Source organism: Cannabis sativa, chromosome 6 (genome assembly GCF_029168945.1).
Source record: "Cannabis sativa cultivar Pink pepper isolate KNU-18-1 chromosome 6, ASM2916894v1, whole genome shotgun sequence".
NCBI classification, from domain to species: domain Eukaryota; kingdom Viridiplantae; phylum Streptophyta; class Magnoliopsida; order Rosales; family Cannabaceae; genus Cannabis; species Cannabis sativa.
Genome location: NC_083606.1, coordinates 61,341,370 through 61,362,801, shown reverse-complemented (window position 1 = coordinate 61,362,801; position 21,432 = coordinate 61,341,370). Strand labels below are relative to the sequence as shown.

The 21,432-nt window shown below is 30.7% G+C and overlaps 3 protein-coding genes across 3 annotated transcripts; all 3 read left to right on the top strand.

The window, feature by feature from the left end:
- The first annotated feature begins 3,060 nt into the window (after nucleotides 1–3,060).
- LOC115695679 (basic blue protein) lies at nucleotides 3,061–4,392 on the top strand. Its single transcript, XM_030622741.2, has 2 exons — nucleotides 3,061–3,382; nucleotides 3,993–4,392. Exons 1-2 carry the CDS (start codon nucleotides 3,196–3,198, stop codon nucleotides 4,190–4,192), a joined length of 387 nt encoding a protein of 128 aa, XP_030478601.1. The 5' UTR covers nucleotides 3,061–3,195; the 3' UTR covers nucleotides 4,193–4,392.
- Nucleotides 4,393–12,646: 8,254 nt separating this feature from the next.
- LOC115695362 (basic blue protein-like) lies at nucleotides 12,647–13,884 on the top strand. Its single transcript, XM_030622432.2, has 2 exons — nucleotides 12,647–13,044; nucleotides 13,509–13,884. The coding sequence occupies exons 1-2, from the start codon at nucleotides 12,849–12,851 to the stop codon at nucleotides 13,706–13,708; spliced, it is 396 nt and encodes a 131-aa protein (XP_030478292.1). The 5' UTR covers nucleotides 12,647–12,848; the 3' UTR covers nucleotides 13,709–13,884.
- A 6,486-nt stretch (nucleotides 13,885–20,370) lies between these two features.
- LOC115724761 (basic blue protein-like) lies at nucleotides 20,371–21,149 on the top strand. Its single transcript, XM_030654103.2, has 2 exons — nucleotides 20,371–20,626; nucleotides 20,736–21,149. Exons 1-2 carry the CDS (start codon nucleotides 20,374–20,376, stop codon nucleotides 20,933–20,935), a joined length of 453 nt encoding a protein of 150 aa, XP_030509963.1. The 5' UTR covers nucleotides 20,371–20,373; the 3' UTR covers nucleotides 20,936–21,149.
- The last annotated feature ends 283 nt before the right edge of the window (nucleotides 21,150–21,432 follow it).

Genomic DNA, 21,432 nt, shown 5'->3' with positions numbered 1-21,432 from the left:
GCCCATATCATCTAACCTAACCTTAATGTGAAGGCTATAAATATAGAAAGATAGATTTGACAAAGAAAATTTATCTCCCTCTCTCTCTCTCTCTCTCTCTCTCTCTCTCTCTCTCTCTCTCTCTCTCTCTCTCTCTCTCTCTCTCTCTCTCTCTCGCTCTCTCTCTCTTTCAAATTCGTATAGCCTATTTCTCTCTTAAAATGTGTTTCAATGGTGAATTGAGTACTAGCCTACACTAATCAAGATAGTATTCAAACCTTTGTGGAAGATTATGAAGAATTGTAACTTTTCGAGTTAAGAAAGGAGATCTAGGTTCAATACTTGGTCATACTCAAATACAGAAAGGAATCGAGGGTTAGAATACTGAACAAAAGGAATCATTATATTCCACTGTCATTAATGTAAGTAATCCTAACTATTAAGTGTTTAATTATATATCATTTTCAGAATTTCATATATTAGGATGTTAAATTATATATTGTATAATCAAATAACATGATTATTAAATTAAGATCTTAGTAAAATAAGTTCCAACAGGTTACATGACCAAACCATATCCAGTGCACCGATTAAGATGGGTTAAATCAATTACTAAATATTTATAAGCTATTGTTTTAAATAATTTCGATGACACTATGTCATAATTTCTTTTCTTTTGTTTCACAGGTCAGGTTTGGCACGTCGCACACCAATGATTAAATTAATGTTCTACAAGATCATTGGATAGATTACTTGAAAGTAGAGGTGGTCCGTCAAGGAGAATTATGAGTATATATCTCAATTCATGTATATACTTTTCATTAAGTAATTAGTTTCATATAACCTATGGTATGTATATTTTTTTTGTTAAGTTAGTTAAATACATTTGCATGATTACAAAGTTAGTTTCGTAATATCAAAATTTTGTTAGTTTCTTAATATTACATTTTTTTTTTGTACTAACTCAACCACATTTTTAGATTAATTTATTATTTATTTTTTTTTTTTTGAAAAAGAGGAATCTTTATTGAAAAATGAACAAGCTACAAACAACCAAGGCAAGAGCCAAAAATAACAGCACGACAGCAGCCAAAACCAGCCAGTAGCCACACCCAAAAGCACTACCAACACTTAATTACATTTAGTAAATATAAGTTTCTTTGGAAAATTTTGAAAAGACATTTAATCATAATTTTAAGTTGAACAACTTTCCTAACTTCCAAACTTAGGCTTCTAGGAAGCACAAGTCAACTCGAAGATGCATCGGTTCCTATTTATCCAAAGCTGGTACAAAGTAGAAGTTGTCACCATGTTCAAGACCTGATTTTAGATGTCTTGAGCCTTGATTTTGCACCTGCTAACAAAGCAATCAAACTAGGCCATTTATAAACTCCCAGCCAAGAGTTCACTTCCTCAAGCACTTGTTTAGCAAAGATACAGCTGAAAAATTATGGTCACGAGTTTCAAACTCAGTATCACAGACTGGACACAAAATATTCTGTAATGAAACCAGTCTACTCAGGAAATCTCTAGTGAGCAGTTAAGAATTAACAATCTTCCAGTAAACAAATTAATATGTGCTTAGGCACCAATAAGTTGTCCTAAATAGCTCTAGCATACTTAGCTTTAGACCCCTCTAACAGCAGGTTGTAAAACTATTTGGCTCTGAACTTAGTACCTATCATAGGAAGCCTTAACTTGGCTTCATCCGTGTTGTCACGAAGATTTTGCAACTTCTTGAAATACCAGCTGGTATCTTGAATTTTTGGGAAGCTTCATATGTCATTGTCTTTCAGATAGATAGAGTTTATCCATTTTTCCCACAAACATTCTTGTTTGTTAGATAAAGTCTAAAGAAATTTTACCATTAGAGCCTTGTTCCATTTTTCGTCTTCTCGGAATCCAACTCCACCAAGACTTTTAGGGAGGTGAACTTTTTCCCAAGAGACACGGTGAAGCTTTCCCTTATTCCCTTTGGTTCTCCAAAGAAAATCCTGACAACTCTTATCAATGGCAGTCGTGACCTTGGAAGGAATAATGAATATGCTCATCTAAAAATTCTTAATTCTAAGTAATACCGTGTGAATTAATTGCATCCGACCAGCAAAGGATAAATTCCTACTAGGCCAGCAGTTAACATTCTTGTGAATTTTATCAAGGATAGTCACACCATAGTCTGAGAGCTTCCATTTGGTTGGACGAAGATTGATTCTCAAGTATTTGAGAGGGAAGTTGCCTTCTTCAAAATAAACTAATTAGTCAAGAATCTTAAATTTGGTCACATCATTGACCCCTCCAAAATAGATTAATTTATTGTTGCTATCTTTATTAAATTGTAAAAATTTGAAAAGTTAATGTAGGAGAAAAAAAAAGGGTAGAAAATTTGTATTTCTTTTCTTATAATGAACTGTAATGTCGAAAATAAAACTGATGCTATTCAACACAATAGGCATTGGTTTACCGACGCCTGTGTTAGACACCGATTTTAAATCGACAGCAATTCCACCCACTATTGACGTCAATTTTCCATGGTCGGTAACATTCATTGTGACTATTTTCCATCGACACGTATATTCCACCCAGTTTTGCATTGGTGCATAGGGCATCGATTTTAAGACCCGACGACTATACCTTAGCTCACGGTTTTCAACAGTCAGGAAATCCCTTTTTTAGTAGTGTTTGAAATTTTTTCAAGTACTTTGCTGGATGAAGGGCTTTATCACTCCACAGATCATTCACTTAACCAAATTTGGTTTTATATTTTCTCCGCCCATTTGCACCACGCTCATCTCTCACTCTCGTACATTAAACATAGATGAATATGAAAATTTCTTGAACTACGAAGGTATATCCGAGGAGGTTAATTAGTACATCAACGAGATCATGTACAAAGATACTTATTTTGCACGTTTACCTGTATATAATTATAATTAATAATTAATGAGGGTGGACTTACACTTCAAATGGGAACACGCAACTAATAATAAAATTAATAAGATTCGCCAGCCATGAAACTTAGAAGATACAACTTAGAAAATCACTTTATTATTTGGTTATAAAAGGTTGTGACATCATTTATTTCCATGCAACAATATATATTAGTATATAATCTTATAAAACCCTAGAAGAGTTCACTCTGAACATCATCTCGATCCTCTCTATTATTATTTCTCCTTACAGTTATCACTATAGCAATTAATACATAAAATTATTACTATGGGAGGAGTGAATAGGGGAATGGCCACAGAAGCTTTTGTGTTGATGATGCTGCTAATTGGTCACTCAGTAGTGTTGACCAGTGCCACCAAATACGTTGTTGGCAGTAGCACCGGTGGTTGGACTTTTGGTGCTGGTTGTAACTGGCCCTCTAATGGAAAGCTCTTTAAGGCTAATGACACACTTGGTAAGTATATATATACTATTTTTTATATAGTAATTAAATTTCTATTCCATAATAGCAATAATTTTCTCAAAAAGAGTCAATCATAGAAAAAGAAAAAAAAAAAAGAGTACGGCCTTCAAATATAGAGCAAGGAGATGAAGAGCATCCCCAATTATTGGATATCCTACAAAAATGACAAACTAGGCCATACTCGATACTTTCACATTTAATTTATATGGGAGAATGTTCTCTAATAGGCACACCCTTAAAAATGAGAGGATTGTCAGCTAGCTTTCTTTTATTTTTTTTGAAAGATTGTCTAGCTAACTTTATTTGTAAATATATATATAACAGTGTCTGATTCCATAAAACATACTAGTTTAATTATCTTTTTCTTAAATCTTTTAAAAAGTACTAGAGTTAATTCATAAAGTGATTCACCGGAAAAAAATTATTTAAAAAAAATGCATTTTGTTCACCTTCTTTTTTCTTTTACAGGAGTATATAAGAGCAGAAACAAAAAAGAAAAGTCTAAACATTTCATTCATTTTGTAGTCATAACATGTTTTTGGTGGAAGTATAGACATATATATGAATTAATCCTTTGTTTTGTTTTTGCGAATGTACGTAGTGTTCAAATACGAGGCAGGTCATCATAACGTGGTGCGTGTTACAAAGGCTGGTTATCGGAATTGCACAGCTGGAGTTGGGGCAAAGGTGTATTCAAGTGGAAATGATCAGATCAAGCTTGTAAAGGGGAAAAACTACTTCATTTGCACTTTTCCTAACCATTGCACTTTCGGAGTCAGACTTAACGTAACTGCAGTTTAATTCCACATGTAGTGGATAGATAATCTATCAATAAATCCCCCATGTATCTCTTTCCTCCAATAATAATAATTAAAAAAAAATACACATCTCAATGTCATTAAAATCTCTTTTTTTTATTATTATTAATTTACATTTGCGAGAAGAAAAGGTTAGCTTGTACTTTAAGCAAATCCAATAAAAGTTAACGAATATTTTTTTTCTGTTTTATTGATTATTAATTTTTGGAAACGCGCCCAAGAGTAATCAGCTTATTGATTAGGCCAGAAATTACTAATTATTAACTAAGGTTGCAAGAATCTAATACCGTTGGGTAAGATGATTTGATCACAAAACTTTAACTACCTAACACTAAATAACAAAAACCTTCATCAGTGCAATTGTTGATATTTGTGCCTAAGTTTCTGTTTGATTGAATGTAATGAAATAGAATAAAATGAAAAAAAAAAAAAAAATTAATTTCATTTCTTTATTTGGTTGCATTTTAAAATAACAAAATGTTATTTTAGTAGAATGAGCTTTCTATATCTTGTTGGAGGAATTTGGACACCAAAATTTGTGTGAGTATTTAATGTTATTAAGAACACTCGGATAAAACTTGTAAGTACTCACTTAGAGTAGCAAGTATTATTAGGTTATTTTTAGTATTATTTTTAAGTTAATTTTTAGTATTTTTTAATTTAGTTCTACTCTTGTTTGGATCAATTTTATATTTTTTATCTTTTATTTTTACAGATTTAAAATAGAAAAAGATTAGAAAATATCAAATAAATAAGATGGAAAAAAGATAAAAAGAGATCTCACAAAAAAGATGAACTATAAAATAGAAAAAATTGTGCAAAAAAAAAAAAATCTGAAACTTCAAGCGTAAATTTGACTATGATATGATCAGATTTTGGAGAAAATCAAAACATAAAAATTCTAGATCTCTCTTTTATCTTAGAGGAACATCTTGAATCGTCCAATTCCGAGCAATATCGAGAGAGTTATGGCCAATTTTTTTTTTTTTTGATGTAGCGCTCAAGTAAGTTCCTTTTTTTCGCTCTTTAATGTCACATTGGGAACAATATGTCACTTTAGTTTAAGGGGTGAACTTAAATTTTTAATTTTTTTTTAAGTCTTTCAATTTTTTTTTTAATTTTTTCTTAGTTTTAGATTTTATTGTTTTGAGTCAATTTACTTATTATGAGTCAATTTGAAAGTAGGTAGACAACATGACTTAAAAAATTCATTTTTTTTTCGAAAAATCTGTGTGCTTGGTGATATTACATTCTTGACTAATTTCAATTTGGTGCTTTAAAAGAACATGAAATCATATTAGGTAATTATTTAGTAATTGAATTAGTTTGTGTATGCTAATTGTGAACTGTGGAAAGTTGTTTGAAAAATTCTAGAACTTGCTTGCAATTGTTTGCTATTTGAGGCGAAATAATAAATTATGCATGATTAAGAAAGTGATTTAGGCATTTTTTTTGGATCGATTGTACCTTTCAAGTCATCCCTGTAATTTTATCCTAATTATCCCTTTTGAGCCTTAACTTATTCTTTGTTTCTTCATATTTTGAGCCTAGAAAAGATAAACCCTGAATATCCAAAATTTAACCCTAAGTATACCATAAGTAGACCTTTAGTTTGTGGGAAATTTGGATGGAAATTTTGTTTTGTGTGTGTGGGAATAACTGTGAAAATTGAGAGAAGATGAAAAAAAATTAAATGGCAACAACTTGAAAAAAAAAAAAAAAAGATAAAAGATAGAAAAATATGACAACCAGTGTCGAATTCAAGAAAAAAAAATATATAGTTGTTGCAATCTTGTTGAAAAAAAAAATTCTCTCATGTTGAAAAGGGGAATTTTGGGTTTGTGTGTGAAAAAAAAAATAATATATTTGGATGACATAATTGGAGAAGCTTATGGTATAGACAAGCCTAAATGACCATTTTAACTACTTTTACCTAAGCCTAACACTACAAGCCTAGAAAGACCTCCTGATTCTTGGTTGTGCATTGATTTAAATATTAGTGGAGAATATTAAGTATTGCAAGCATATAGAATTTTGGGTTAGTGGATTGATGGTTGTAATTGGCATGCATAAAGTTTTTCAATTGCTAGTTAATCACGTTCTATGGTTTCATGAGCTGAATAAAATTAAATTGAAGTGTGTCAAGGGCATAATTGAACTGAAATTCTGGAATATTGTATGCATAAGTGAAATTTTCGTAATCAGTACTCAAAGAATTGGCTACTAACAAATAGAACAAAAAGCAAAAAATAACAAGAATACACCAAATGTATAGTGGTTCAGTAAGAGCTCAATTTTCTTAGTTCACTGTTGTAAATATTTTAGCTTACTTCTTAGTTCACTGTTGTAAATATTTTAGCTTACTTTATTTACTTCAGATCACTCCTTCATATAGAAAGCAAGTGACCATTAGGATTTACATAACTAATCGGTTTTAGAACTGTTTCACAATAAATGACAACATTAAATCAGAATAAACGTTTAAAGAATAAATAAAGAACAATTTTCTTTGTCCTCAACACTTAGTAAGATTTCATTACGTATGGATGTGTCATTGAGAAGAGCATTGCTGAGAAACTTAAGGTGCATGATGACCAAGTGGCCTCCATGCATGGTGGCTGAGTGGCCTCCATGCATGGTGGCCGAGTGACTTCCGTACATGGTGGCTGAGTGACTTGCCAAGCATGGCGGTTGAGTGACTTCCCTGCATGGTGGTCTGGTGGCCTACCAAACATTACAGTCGAGTGGCTTCCATACATGGTGGCCGGTACCTACCAAGCATGGTGGCTGAGTGGCTTCCATGCATGGTGGCCAAGGGGCCTACAAAGCATGGTGGGCGAGTAGGTTGCCCAACATGGAAACCAAGTGGCTTACCATGCATGGTGGTCGAGTGGCTTCCATGCATGGTGGTTGAGTAGACTTTATGCTGACTGGCTCGCACGACATTCGTAACCATACATTCAGATGGATCTTTGGGGTGTGTACCCATTGATATTCTGGTTAATTGTCGGCTGATCTTGGGAGTTGGCCCTGCTAATTTTTGGGTTTAATAAGTTCCTTGGACCATATCCAAAAATAGTAAAAGCAGTTTGCCCGCACAGCCAAAAAATCAAGAATGTAGTTTTAAGGTCTTGAAATACATCCATGACATCATAAAATCTATAAATACTGGCAAATTCATAGATAGCAAAAAAGTAAGTATTTATTATATTAATCAATTATGTAATATATACATACTAATAAATATTTACTTGTTCTTTTTAATGTTTGGTAGTTGCAAAACGATAAAAAAATGACTTGTTACCGTTACACCAAGATTGATTGAGGTTATTTACGATGATTAGAACATTTATATAAGAATATCTTTTTTTAGACAACTCTTAAACAATTAGAGTAATTTTAGAATATTAGTGTAATAGATATACTTAAAGTAATGTAGATGTATACTTATTTAGCTTGTTATTTTAATTTTTACTTATGCTTATTATGAAAAATTTATACTTAATTTAAACGTATTATTAAAAATAAAATTATATATTGTTGATGCGATTTTTTGTCAAATTAATCTAAAAAGATTGTTAATTCAAGAATAAATTCAAGTAAAGAAGAGACGAAAATAATAAATAAACACCATATATTTTTACATAGTTTTGTAGTTAAATCAATATACTTCACGAGTCAATATTATTTTTGAGTTTTGGCTGTGTTTATAATTTGGCAAAGTTTCTATAAATCATAATTGTCTCCCCCTATTTCCCTTTTAGTGAACCCCTATTTATAAGAATGGGATGGTGGTTACTTAATCTTATCTTAATGAAAAGTTATATAATCAAATATTTAGATAAGTATAAATAATTGTTTATATTTAAAATATAAAGAAGTGGTCTTTGACTTGGTCAGACCATGTTATTTTTGAGTAGATGCATTGTTGTATATTTAATACGAGGTGATTCATCACTGAGTGTGTAATACGAGGAGATGCATTGTTGTGCATGTATTACCAGGAGATGCGCATCACTGTTTTGTATTACGAAATGATTCATCACTGTTTTGTATTACGTGATTCATCTCTGCTGGTGTAATACGAGGTGATGCATCACTATTGGTGTAATACGAGGCAATGTATTGTTAAGTGTGTATTACGAGAAAATACATTTGTGCTATGTAATATGAGGAGCCAATACGAGGTAATGCATTGCTGAGTGTGTACGTAATACGAGGAGATGCAATGCTACTGTGTAATACGAGGCAATGCATTGATGATGGTGCATTACAAGGAGATGCAAGATCTTTGTATTTCGAGCAACTACAAGATCTTTGTATTACAAGCAACTATAAGATCTTTGTATTATGAGTAGCTACAAGATCCTTGTATATTACAAGCAGCTACAATGTCCTTATATTACGACCAGCTATAAGGTTCTTGTTGCAAGATGTTGAATGTTTATTGAAATAACATCCCGACAATGTTGAAATACCTCACTTCATGAACCTTTTGATCCTTATTTAGATGAGATCACCTCACAGGTTGAGTCTTGAGTTTTTTTCAACCAGTCCCACAATGTATTTATTACGAGATTTATTATTTATGTCACTTGGCATTCAATTTGAATTTTTCATTAAATAGTCTAAAAATGGGTATAACATATATTTCCAAAAAAAAAAAAAAATAGATTTTATATCAAAATTACATTAAAAAAATTAACAAATAAATAAATTGAAGCCATACAACTTCGGTTATTCAATAACTAAACTTGTATATATAATCTATATGACTCCGGTTATTTTATAATAATAGAAGTCGTAGGGGTTTTTTTTATGCGTGAGCGAAGCCCCTATTGTTGGAATTTATTTTACCAGGATCTTAGATCTACACACAAGTATGTTATTTAACACCCTAAATATGAACTTTCTAAAACGATAAATTAAACACATATAAAGTTAAGAAAACCTTACATTGATGCAGCAGAATTAATGTCTCCTTCCACTCAGATCTCTAACCCTTGTATCCTTTCTGTAGCAGAGTATAATCAAGATCTGAGCCCGAATGTCCTTCTTCTTCAAGTTTGATCCTTCACAGTCTTCCAATCTATGATTGAGTTACTGCTTGCTGTGTGTGGGCACTCACTCTTTCACTAGGGTCACGAAATTGATGAAGAGAAAAGAGAAGGATGATTTCTGCCAGGTATATAAAGTGGGGAAGGCTTAGTTTTCTGAAGAGAGAAATTTCTGTCAGAAAGGCTTGTGAAAACTTATGATTTGACTGAGCCATCACTTTCTATTTATAGGCAACTTAGGTTTAGGTTAGGAATTATTTGGCATTAAAATAATAAAAATATTAATTTGAAATCCCACAATAAGTGGTCGGCCATGGTGTAGTTAATGGGCCCCACTTGATTTTACAATTTTAACAAATTTTATTTCTATTTTCTCAAAATCGCCAATTTTCCAATTCTAACCATTTAAATGTCAAAACTAATTATTTAATAACTAAAATAGATTATTAAATAATATTGTCATTTAATTTAATTATTAACTAGACATATAAAGTCCATTAATAAATAAATAAACCTAGAATCTCTTTTCTTTACAATTTTACCCCTGCTTAGTGAAAATTCATAAAATTAGACATAGTCTAAGTTTAGAATTATAATTGATCAATCACGAATCAATTAATGAGTCTTACAAGCAGAATGTTCTCAACTAGAATGGGGACCATGGATCTATATGCTGAGCTTCTAATAAGTGAACCAAATTTACCAAGTAAATTCCTACTTATTAATTCTTCGTTGAATCCACTCTTAGAACTTAGAATTGCACTCTCAGACTTATATAGAGCATATTATATGTTTCACGATATCAATATGCTATCTCATTTAACCATTGTTATAATGTTATTGTGATTAAAAGATCCTCTATATAGATGATCTACATCGAGATGGGATTTCTTTACCGTTCTCACCCCTCAATGTATTTTGCCCCTTAAAACACTTAGCTACCTGTAAATGGTGTTTAGTGATCTAATAATTAGTCAGTTAAACAAGAGCTCATCCATTTACTTCTATTTGCTAAGCTCGAAGGGAATCATCACTTCATCACTTGACTTCTATACACCAGTAGAAGCTATAGATTCCATATTTATGTTCAGCACTCCCACTCAATCATACTATCATGTTCCCAAAATATACGTATCACCCTGACCTAAAAGTAGGCTTAACTAATAAATCAAAGAACATGAATAGCACTCCTGAGTTGAGCCTAAGCATATCAGGATTTAGATTCTTTTAATCTTAAGATCAACTACTGATATTGACTTGGAAAGATATATATATATAACGGTAAGTTTGTAATATCTTAACTTAGTTGCAATATCGGTCCAGTCCAATGTATACTCCATACATTCGAAACTAGTATACTTTACTAATGTCCTGGAAAGAACATAACACTTACTCCAAGTGTAAGTACACATCATCGCTGATTATCACATTAGTGTAAATCCAATAACACTGATGAAATAGGGACCAAGTCTTTTGATTCATATGATCACAATCACATTCCACTGTGTTGACGATACTATAATTGTGAATAAACATATGATCTGGATTTAACTGATTTTGTGTATAATAGTAATAGACATATTAAACCGTTAGCATGTAAAATTCATGCAAACATCAATCACTTCAAATTTCTTATATTGATAACTGATCAGATTGTAAAGAGTTTTATTTAGGGTATAAAACCCAACACCTATGGCATCTATTATTATGTAATAAACGTCGCCATATAAGTCCTCTATGCTTTCAGTTCCTTCGCTACAATTTTAGTTACCTATACAATGTCTACGGTTGCGAATTTCTCAAAAACTGCCTCTAAAGGGCCCAAAAAACCGCCTCTCAAAGCCTGTCTTGTAATAGTAGTTTTACTGTTATTACTCTTACAATATAGATTAACTTATATATAAATCACTACTACAAAAAAAGATATCTGCGATAGTTTTAAAAATATTTTTTTTTTGAGGAACTATCGCTAAAAAAATTAAGCGAGTGTTATCAGAAAAAATAAAGTATTTCTGACGGTTTTAAACTGTCGGGAGATATAGACGACGATTTTTAAACGTGCCTTAAAAAATCACGTGTAGGGACTTGTCAACGGTTATAAAACTGTCGACTAAATCGTTGGCTATAGTAAAACTGTTAGTTTTTAGCCGTCGGCGATTCCCATACTTCAATTTCACCCGTTTCACATCTGAAATTTCATTTTCCGCATGCATCTTAGATTTTAAATTTTTATTTTTTCCATCTTAAATTTTATTTCCCTCCTCTTAATATATAAATCCCGCAAAAAAATCATCTCTTATTTTTTTAAAGTCATTTATAAATTTCATTTCATTTCATTTCTCGGCTCTCTTTTCTCTGCGACCACGAGCCACACTCTACGTCCCTCTCCTCCACTCTCTCTCGCTATGTCCCTCTCCTTCGCTCTCTTGTGACAACAAAAAGGTAAACACAATATTCTCTTATTCATTATTTTAATTTCTATTAGTCATGATTTGGTTTGTTAATCTAGATCTGTGTGTGTTCAAAATAAGTTTCGAAGCTTGCAAATCGAAGAAAGTTTCGAGGATCATCAAGTGAAAAGCAATCTGAAACTTGTAAAAGAAAACTTCGGGGATGAAGACGAGCACAACGACGATACAGGAGGATGAAGCTTGTAAAGGTTTTAGAGCGGCTGCACGAGAAGGGGTTTCGAGGAGGATGAAGACGATAATTTTTTTGGGGGGCAATCCACTATAGCAATGGTTTAAAACCGTCGGCTATACTATAGGCCACAGTTTCAAACCGTCAGCTCTAGTATAACCAATGGTTTTAAACCATGGCCTATAGTATCGACTATAGCCGATGGTTTTAAAGTATCGGGAACTCTTTTATATTGATATTTTTCCACTGTCGCCTATTCTACTAAGTATTCGTGACGCTCGTATGGGCGACGGTTTTATAGACTGTCGAGAATTTTTTACCCGACAGTGTGAAACTATCGAGAATTTTAGGTTTTTTAATAGTGATACCTTAAGGTGCCCAACACCACCAATGTGGCATGTTGTGAGTGGTTAGTGGTTTTCAATATTATTTATTAAATCAAAATATGTGAGACCCTCTGTTAAAAAAAAATAGTGTAGTTTTCAATTGCACAAATAACAATATAACATAACTAGTGGTTCTTGGTACCTTGTAGCATTTTTTAAAAAACTATATTCTAACAAAAAGGTGTCCAAATATCGTAAATTGTACATCAATATATAAACTAATAAGATCATGTAAGATACTTAATTTGTACGTTTAAACCAGTAAAATTCTACTTAACAATTAATGAGGGAGCACTATACACTCCAAATTGTGAGACAAACTATTAATGAAACAAAAATAATATAAGATTTGTCAGTCCTGAAACTTAGAATATACAACTTGAAAGTCACTTTATTTGGTTATAAAAGGTTCTGACATCATGTATTATTTCCATGCAACAATAGAGATATCATATATCTCCTCAATTATACATATTTTCTTCAACTAGATTTTCGTTTATAACTTTCACTTGCAGTATATTTATATATATATATATATATATATAATTATTATAATATGGGTTATCAGCAGGGAAGAGTGAATATTGCAATGGCCACAGAAGCTTTGGTTTTGATAATGATGATAATTGGTCAGTCAGTAGTGTTGACAAGTGCCAAACACGTTGTTGCCTTTCGCACTGGCGGTTGGACTTTTGGCGTGGCTTGTAACTGGCCTGGTAATGGAAAGGTCTTTAAGGCTAATGACACACTTGGTATGTATACATTTTTCACCAAACATATATACATGAATTGTTTTCATTTCTCTTCAAAGATAGTAATTTTCACAAATTAATATAAGTCGATCTCTTTCGAAAATGAAAATTAAAATTAAAATAAACCAATGAAGACGAGCAAGACAAGTCTCATGACCTTTTTTGGTTGGTCGTTGATCTGCACATAAGTTAATTAACAAACAGTTCAATATATATTTTTTCCAAATCTTTTGAAATTAGTAGAGCTAGATAAAATATGTTGCTGAAAAAGTTTATTTCGAAAAATAAATGAGAAAGTAATGCTTTATGTTTTTACTTGTTTATAACTTTATAATGACAAATGCTTTATTAAATGAGCCTTTCTTGTTCTCCCACGGATCTAGATGCTATGTCTAGTAAATAAAAATGTAAGCCTTAACACTTTATTCATAATCTACTCATAATATTTATTTGATGATATGTAGTGTTCAAGTACAGCCCACAACATCACAATGTGGTACGTGTTACAAAAGCTGGTTACCTGAATTGCACGGCTCCAGAAGGTGCTCGAGTTTATTCAAGTGGAAATGACAACATCAAGCTTGTAAAGGGACAAAACTACTTCATTTGCACTTATCCTAACCATTGCACTTTTGGAGTTAGACTTAACATAACTGCAGTTTAATGTATTCATTAAATTAATCCCTCCTATATATCTCTTTCTGTAATAAAGGAATATATATATATTTTGATGTAATCATGATTTGTTGCTATTAAAATTAATTAACTTATTTATATTTGCTTGAAGAAGTTAGGTTTGTACTTTAAACAAATCCAATAAAAGTCAACAAATAATTTCTTTCTACTTTTCGGATTATTGATTTTAGGACATCCCCACGAGCAATCTAAGCGTACTTGATTAAGTATGAAAAAACTAATAACTGCATGATCTCTAATACCTTATGGTGAGATCGGCCGGTATGGTTATATTGTAAACTTATTATTGTGTTTGGTTATCTATGCTAATATTTAATTAGATATATAGTAAAATAAAATAAAATAATAATTATTATAATACCTCTTTTAAGTTAATTATAAATAAAATAAAATTATTATTTGTAAAAAAAAATATATTTATTAACAAATAAATTTAATTTCATTGTATTTGTGTTTAATTAAATTGAATAATTGTTCACATATATTTTTTTATACAATATTTTTAAATTTATTTATGTAAAATTATTATAGTGTGAATAAACAAAAATAAATATTATACTTAAATAAATTTTAAAAAAATGCTAAAATGAAATCAAAATTTCTTTTTATTTATGTACGTATAAAAATATAATCTAAAATATGAATAATAAATTTTTTATTAAAAAAGTAAAGGTAAAATCAAACTCTAACAATTTTAGAAGGAAATCAATTTTAAATTCTTCTTCTAAAGTGAAGAAGTAATCGATGTGGGGTTGATTTGAAACTAGAAGTTTTTCAATTTTAAGTCGTTGGGAATTTATGAGTCCATCAATTTTTTTGATCTCATCATATAGTTTCATCCTCCTAGCAACACCATCAACTTCATGTTAAAAATAATCAGCAAGTTTTCTAATAGAATTACTCGCAGAAGCTTGCATAGCACTAAATTCTTGCTCTGACTTAGAAAGTAGTTCAACCAATAGATCCCACTTATTTGACTTTCTCTTAGCATTTCGAGCTATTTGACTTGATTGTATATTGCTCTGCATGCTTGCATTAGCATTCATCTCATCAAGTGGATCAAAAGGATCATAATCATTATTCTAACTATTATTTATCTCTTATGCAATTTCATCAAGTTTTTCTGATAATCCCATTGCATCATCTCCAGTAGCATGATCTTTTCCATATATAATTGGCAATTCATTATAATAAGGAAATGTCTTGTTTAATAATCATTTTACAGTTGGGTGACTCGGCAAAATTATATAACATTAAAGTTAAAAAATTTAATAAACAATTAATAAAGTAAATTCTTTTATAGTAACTAACCTTAATCCATTCATCAAACACAAATTATCAACTACCACACACTTGAGTTCAAACATCTAGCAAAAGGTCCCAACATATATATATATATATATATCAGAAATTGTTGTATATTGTCTCATGAATATCTTGAGATGAGAGTCAATGTGTAGTTGTGCTTTAATTCTATAATTTAGAATTTTATCATTCATTATTTTTTCAAGTTGTTATAGATATCCAGGTTGGAATGTATCTTTAGCAGCTCTTCATTTTCCACTGTTACACATTTCTACCAAATATTTCCTCCACTTTAAATCCTCTATGGAAGTCCATTGATGTTTTTTCCATCAACTGGTGTCGATTGAGAAGTAGCTTTCATGATGTCTTTTACAAGTTAATTAATTATAAACATGAATTAAAAATAAAAAAAATATTTAACAAATATTAACATATATATTGATCAATTAAAAATATTTCACCATAAATAATAACTTATCAATTACAACTCTTTAAAAAAAAATTAGAAGCATTTGAAAAAAATTTAATTAAAGTAATAAAACTTATAAAAATAGGATTGATCAACGCTGATTTTCTTGTCATTGCTCTCTTAAAGCAGTCCAAGCATCTAATGGTTTAATATTATGTGTAACAATCATTATCTTCATAATCACCATCTCCGTCACTATCATTGTCATTATCATGATTTGTGCTCTAATGGGTCCATATGTATTTCTCTTCTAATCAAGTTGTTAAGAAGACAACAAGCTAGAATGATGCGATGCTGAATTTTGACAGAATAGTATGATCGACCTCAAATAATTTCTCATCTTCCCTTCAACAATCGAAATGCTCTTTCAACTACATTCCTTGCAGATGAATGCCTTATGTTAAAAAATTCTCGAAGCCTATTTGGCAAGTATGTCTAATCATTTAAATGATAGTGATGTCCTCCATAAGGTGTCAAGAAACCTTCACCATTAGGATAACCTACATCCCACAGGTAATAATATCCTACAATTTATCAAATAGAATTTTGAGAAATCTTGTTTAAGAATAAGTATCATTAAATAATAATATTAATTAAAGAAAAAAATTGCACCGTGTGGAACTTTAATTCCGTTCCTGTGTATAGCATCTCGTAAAATCAACAACACAACCCTCACATTCAGGCAAAACATAAATAAATTGCATATCTTGTTAAACCACTCCAAATACATTGTACTAATTTTGTTCTTCCTGGTTCGATATCTAGGCCTATTTGAAGCTAAGACATTTACTTTAATATATGTTCCATCTAATGCTCTTAAGCAATTCTTAAACCATTTTTACTTTTATTGGTACAATCATCACGAATTATCATAGGTCTTTTTAGCTATAAGTCATGAAGACGTAACAAAGCATTTAATATTATATTGAAATATCTACTAATAGTGCAATACCTAATTTTTTAAAATTAAAGATATTATTATTTGTCTAATCTTATCATTGAAATAAATAAAATAATAAATCTAAAAGTTAAATATATTATATAATTGTTATTTGAAGAAAAATATCTAGATTAGTTATTATATTTTATTATTAATTAAATTTCAATGAAGATAATTAGATATTTGTTACATTTCAATTTTAATTAAAATATAACTAATATCTAATTTCTGATCTTATAATAAAGTAATAATTAATCAAACTATAATATCAATTTATGTGGAAAAAATAATTTTAAAATTTTTAAACCTTTTTAATATCTAAAACAAACTTTTATAAATAATAAAATAAAATAAAAATTAATTTTAATATGATATTTCTAGATGTTAGATTTGAAAAATATATTCTACATAAAAATTCATACAAATTTTCCTTTTATTTTGCCAAAAAATTAATTTTTGAACCATAAATATCAAGATTTGAAATTTTGGGATCATAGGCTGCAAGCAGTCTCCCCGACCCGCACGCACAAACCTCGGTCTTAATTGAGAAAAATGACTCTTGCATACACCCTGACCTTGAAAACTTGGTCCTTTGTAGGGTCTCGTGCATGCGTGCTTCATCTGAACGAGGTGTGGACGAGGAATTCAAACAAAAAATATCTGATGCGCGTGCAAATGTAAGGGTTTTGGCTGAGTATCTCAGCCAAACCCTAATTTGTATGCAACAACCATCCTCCAATTTTCAAAACTTGATATTTTTCTCAATTTTAGTCCAAATTGAGATCCTTAAAATCTTAAATTACTTAATTTTTCACCAACTTTTCAAATAAAATAATTTCAAAACGAAAATCAAATTATTTTTTATAGAAAATTTTGTAATACACAATCAATCATCAATTAATCAGATAAACCAACATGAACATATTCAAATTAATCAAACATCATTTTAAATCCATACTTCATGAAAATAAATAATTACTATAGTTCTGAGGCCAGTTGTTAGAATTTATTTTACCAGGATCTAGATTTACTAACATATATATTGATTATAAGACTATAATCTAACATCTTAAATATGAATTTCCTAAAACAATGAAATAAATACATATAAAGTTATAGAAAATCTTACATTGATGGCGGTAAAATATAATGTTTCTAACCAAAGGGTTAAGTGTCGTGTTATTTAATAAACATGTTGTTAATATGGGCATTTTAGAATCTTTTGATCTTTTGGGTTAGTGGGAGTTTCGTTTTCTGTTTGTTTTTAGAAATTATTATTTATAATTGTCTAAATAAAGTTATGAACTACATTTTATGCTTCAATACTTTATTATTGAATGAATATGTTTTCAATTATGTTTTGTTATATTCTTGAGAATGATTGAATTGAAAGCATATGGTTCATATTGTTGTGATCATTGTCTTTTAAATTTATTTGCTTAATAAGAATGATATTTTGTTGGCTTAATTTTTAAGCATATTTAGTGACACTAACTTATTTTAAGTAGTGTATGATTAATTTCACTGGCTTATTTATTAAGGATCACGGTATCAGTGAAATTGAGGACTGATTTGGATATTATGTTGAACATAATTTCTTACCACACTACAAAACTTATTGACCATGTCGATTTAATACTTTGGTATTTGTGATTATGAATGTCTTTTATTGGTTTAAAATAATATGATTGTCATAGTTCATTATCAAAGGTTAAATTTGACCGGTATATTGAGATGCTATCAGAGAACTATCATTTTTAAAGTGGCCACAAATATTTTCATGTTGTTCAACCCATGAGTCGTTTTCAAACAAAATTATTTTAATATAATATATATGTATTAAAATTATTTTCCTATCTGTGTTAGAAGGATTTCTACTTCAGATTGCATCGGCTTAGTGCAGAAAATGACTGCTCGGATCAGAGTCTGGAGCACTAGGCATTTATCCTTTGCTGGTAGGTTGGTCTTGGTGAAATCTGTTTTGATGTCAATACATGTTTACTGGTGTCAAATCATCTTCATTCCTAAACAGATTATTAAAGAGCTTGAAGCAGTTTTTAGAAGCTTTCTGTGGACAGGTAAGAGCCTCATGAATGGGGCTGGGGCAGTCGCATGGGAGAAGTTATGCTGTCCAAAAAAATCAGGGGGTTTAGGGCTGGTGAGTATCCCTTATTGGAATGCTGCGGCAATGGTTAAACATGTATGGGCAATTAAAAAAAGAAGGATAATTTGTGAGTGAAATGGGTACACAATGTATACATAAAACAACAAGCTTGGTGGGAATACAAGGCTCCTATGAGTGGAAGTTGGTATTGGAGGAAAATGGTGGATCTCAAAGAAAGAATTAAAGATTGTGTGCAGCATAACACCTTCTCTACCACTAACTATAAAATAGTAGAGGAGCTGAACTGGTTTAATCCGAATTGGGAGAAGGTTTCTTGGTCCAATGAAGTTTGGTCAAGATTGAATATCCCAAAGCATAGCTTCCTTTTATGGTTAGCTATGCTAAACAAACTCAAAACCAGGGATAGGCTTTTCAAACATGGTTACATTGATGGTGCTGAATGTATTTTCTGCAATAATGTTGCAGAAACAACAAATCATCTCTTCTTTGAATGTTATTTTGGTACAGAATGTCTTAAGCAAGTGAAGGAATGGTTGGGTTGGCACACTACAGCTGCTGCCCTCACTGGTTTGCTGAAATGGGTTCGAAAAGCAAGGTGTTCAAGCTTCAAAAAGAAGGTTCTAGCAGCTGGTATGGCTGCTCTGGTTTATTGTATTTGGATAGCTCGGAATGAGCTTGTTTGGAATACAAAGTAGGTGGCAGCCCAGAAATAATTCAGCAAGTTAAATGGTGTGTTAAGAATAGATAGCACTTGTAATGCCAAAGAAAATTAAGCAAAAAGATAGAGAGTGGTTTGAAAGGTTGTAAATAATATTGAATAGATAAGATTAAAGGCCTTTTGGAGGTGCTTATAGGATGTAAAGTTGTTTGTTTGCAATGAAATGGTTGATTCATCAAAAAAAAAAAAAATTAATGTAGCCCAAGTGGGAGAATGTTAGACTTTTTATTTGGGCTTACATTAAATTTTATTGGTTTTATTAAAACTTGGGTTGATTGGATAGTTCTTTGTTGTGTTAGCCCATATTGTTGGTGATCAATTGTTAATGGGCTTAGCATCTGTGTGTAAAGTCTAGGTGAAGCAGAAGTGTGGGTTTTTCTAGTTAACTGAAGCCTTTGATGAGCAGGCCCAGTCCAACTAGGGTTTCGTAGCTAAGTCCCCTCCTAACTCTATAAATACATATTGTCTTATCACAATTGTATACTTTTTGATAATCAGATTAATAAACTGCTTTTGATTTAGAGATCTAGGGAGGAAGACTTAGTTGATAGTATTGCACTATCAAATTATAGTAACTACTATGGATCAATCACGTACACATATACTTAATTATCATATATTGTTATTGTGTACTATATTATATACAAATAAATTTTGGGTTTATTGTTAATTTATCTAACAATACTCTCATTAGTATATCATCTATAAAAAATTGAATAACCGTAATAGTTATAACAATAAATAATAATATACATTTTATCATATGTTTATATATTGTATTAGAACGTATGCATACAGAATATTATATCTTAGATACAATAAATTCAAAGGAGTAAATCCAATATATATAATGTTGTACATCAAAAGATAAGATCACGTATAAGATACTTATTTTGCACTTCTAAAACCTTTCTTCTAATAGTAATAAAGGTGCACTTACTAAACTTCAAATAATATATAATAGAAAAGATTCGATCGACAGCTAGCTAGCCCTAAAACTTAGAATATACAACTTAGAATCCACTTTATTTTTGGCTATAAAAAGTTTGTGACATCATGTATATATTATTACTTCCATGCATCTATTATCAAACCCTCTCTCGAAGCTAATATATAAAAATAATATGGGGCATAATAAGCAGGGAAGAGTGAGTGCAATAGCAACAGGTTTTGTGTTGATGGTATTTCTAATTGGACAATCAGGTGTAATGTTGGCAAGTGCTACCAAATACGTTGTTGGTGATCGCACCGGCGGCTGGGCTTTTGGGGTTAGTTGTAACTGGCCGCCTCATCCAGGGAAGCCCATATTTAAGGCTAACGACACACTTGGTCAGTATATATTTATAAAATATAGGCACTAAAATATGTACTACTGCAAATTACAAAATATAGAAGCATTAAATTAATTTTTGTTTGGTATTATTGTGCATATGTGTAGTGTTCAAATACAGCGCAGGCCATCACAACGTGGCGCGTGTTAGTAAGGATGGTTATCGGAATTGCACGGCGGGAGAAGGTGCTCAAGTTTATTCAAGTGGAAATGATAAGATACAGCTTGTAAAGGGCAAAAACTACTTCATTTGTACTTATCCTAACCACTGCACTTTTGGAGTCAGACTTACTGTAACTGCAATTTAATTGTATATGTATACGCATACATATATAATAGATATTCGTGACATGATATCACTTAATAAATCCCACCTATATATCTCTTTTCCGAAATAATAAAAGAAAAAACACATAAACTTCTGTTATTTATTTATTATTTTACGTGGAAATTATAAGCTGTTGGCTTGTATTTTAGTTAAATAAATCCAATGAAAATATCTTATTTCATTGAAAAGCATTTAATTACATGCGAGTAAGATTAATTTAGTCAAACTAACTCATGAGATTGATATAACAAAGTTTACCAACAGTGCCATATATCTCCTATATATATATGATACCATCAAAAGCTTCCTATATACAAAACGGAGTATAAAGGAATTTTTACATTCTTACTTTAAATTATTCGAATTTTTATTTTTCAAAATTTATAAGAATGATATAGTGTAATTATAAACATATAAAATTATTGTGTAGAGAAAAATTAGAAAAAAGAAAATACTAATCACTACTATAAAATGGTC